The sequence below is a fragment of the Enhydra lutris genome, unplaced genomic scaffold (genome assembly GCF_002288905.1).
Source record: "Enhydra lutris kenyoni isolate GAN:26980312 unplaced genomic scaffold, ASM228890v2 scaffoldscaffold127, whole genome shotgun sequence".
NCBI lineage: Eukaryota > Metazoa > Chordata > Mammalia > Carnivora > Mustelidae > Enhydra > Enhydra lutris.
In genome coordinates, this window is record NW_019154211.1 from 256,467 (window position 1) to 258,162 (window position 1,696).

General features: G+C 44.3%; 1 gene segment (V, D, J or C); it reads left to right on the forward strand.

The window, feature by feature from the left end:
• Window positions 1-914: 914 nt before the first annotated feature.
• Window positions 915-1,443, forward strand: LOC111139947. The segment is given in 2 exon segments: window positions 915-975; window positions 1,079-1,443. Coding segments are annotated over 2 exon segments (411 nt in total).
• Window positions 1,444-1,696: the final 253 nt, after the last annotated feature.

Consider the following 1,696-nt stretch of genomic DNA (forward strand, 5'->3'; position numbering starts at 1 on the left):
ATCTGAAGGGTTTGAAGAGGTGGGGGGGGGGGAGGTTGGTGGAACCAGGTGGTGGGTATTAGAGAGGGCACGGATTGCATGGAGCACTGGGTGTGGACAAAAACAATGAATACTGTTATGTTGAAAATAAATTAAAAAAAAACAACAACAAAAAATGAAAGAAAGAAAACAAACAGGCAACTAAGCCACCTGGAGTCACCACACTCCAATTTCAAGCTAGGTTACAAAGCTCTTGTCATCAAAACAGTATGGTGCTGGCATAAAAGCAGACACATAGGACAATGGAACACAACAGAAAGCTTGGAAACTGATAATCCTAGTACTTTTACAAAGTTTATTCATTCATATATTAAAGGTATATTTGAACTTGGCTCTGATAGAATTCTTAACACTCAATGGGAATTTATAATATTGATGTCCTTTTCCAACGTTTTCTAACAAAAAGTGCATTTTTAAAAGATTTTATTTATTTATTGGACAAACAGAGATCACCAGTAGGCAGAGAGGGAGGCAGAGAGAGGGGGTGGTGATGCAGGCTCCTGGCCAAACAGAAATCCCGATGGGGGGCTCAATCCCAGGAATCCAGGATCATGACCTGAGCCAAAGGCAGAGGCTTTAACCCACTGAGCTGCCCAGGGGCCCAATAAATGCATTTTTTAAATAAACAAAAACAAAAAAAGAATACTGCATATTTTCAAAGTGCCATCTAAATGAAGTGATCTACAATCAATGCAGTCATTGTTTTTAACTTGTAAAGAATTGAAACTGACTCTGGAGCTAACTATATACTCAGAGGACATGCAAATAGGGTCTTTCCTCCGCTGAATAAAACAGCCCAGCCCGGAACATGCAGCTGGGAAAGGAGCCCCAGCCCTGGGATTGTCAGGTGTCCACATTCCCTGATCAGAACAGAACACAGAGAACTCACCATGGAATTTCTGCTTGGCTGGGTTTTCCTTGTTGCTCTTTTAAAAGGTAATTTCTGGAGAACAAGAGACATTGAGGATGTGAGTGGATATGAGTGAGAGAAACCATGGGTGTGTGACGGATTCCTGACTAGGATGTCTTGTGTCTGCAGGTGTCCAGTGTGAAGTGCAGCTGGTGGAGTCTGGGGGAGACCTGGTGAAGCCTGGGGGGTCCCTGAGACTCTCCTGTGAAGCCTTTGGATTCACCTTCAGTAGCTACAGCATGAGCTGGGTCCACCAGGCTCCAGGGAAGGGGCTGCAGTGGGTCACATGGATTAGGAGTGATGGAAGTAGCATATACTACACAGACTCTGTGAAGGGCCGATTCACCATCTCCAGAGACAATGGCAAGAACACGCTGTATCTGCAGATGGACAGCCTGAGACCCGAGGATACGGCCATGTATTACTGTGCAACACACACAGTGAGGGGACATCAGTGTAAGCCCAGACACAAACCTCAAACTACAAGGGTATAAGAGCAGCAGAGGGTGCACACTCCTCACCAATTCTGTCTTTAAGCCCCAGGAGCAGGTACAGATGGAGTCTATGGCATATTTCCTGTCAGGGTCTGGGGTTTCCTCTCCATAGAATAGTTTTCCCAGAGGAGCCTCCTTGACATTATTCTGTGCTTACCTATTCACTCCCTGAATTAGAATCTTATTTGTAACAGGAAGAAAAATATACTAACATGCAAAAAAAAAAATCAGTTACATTAGTTTCCTCCTGTCC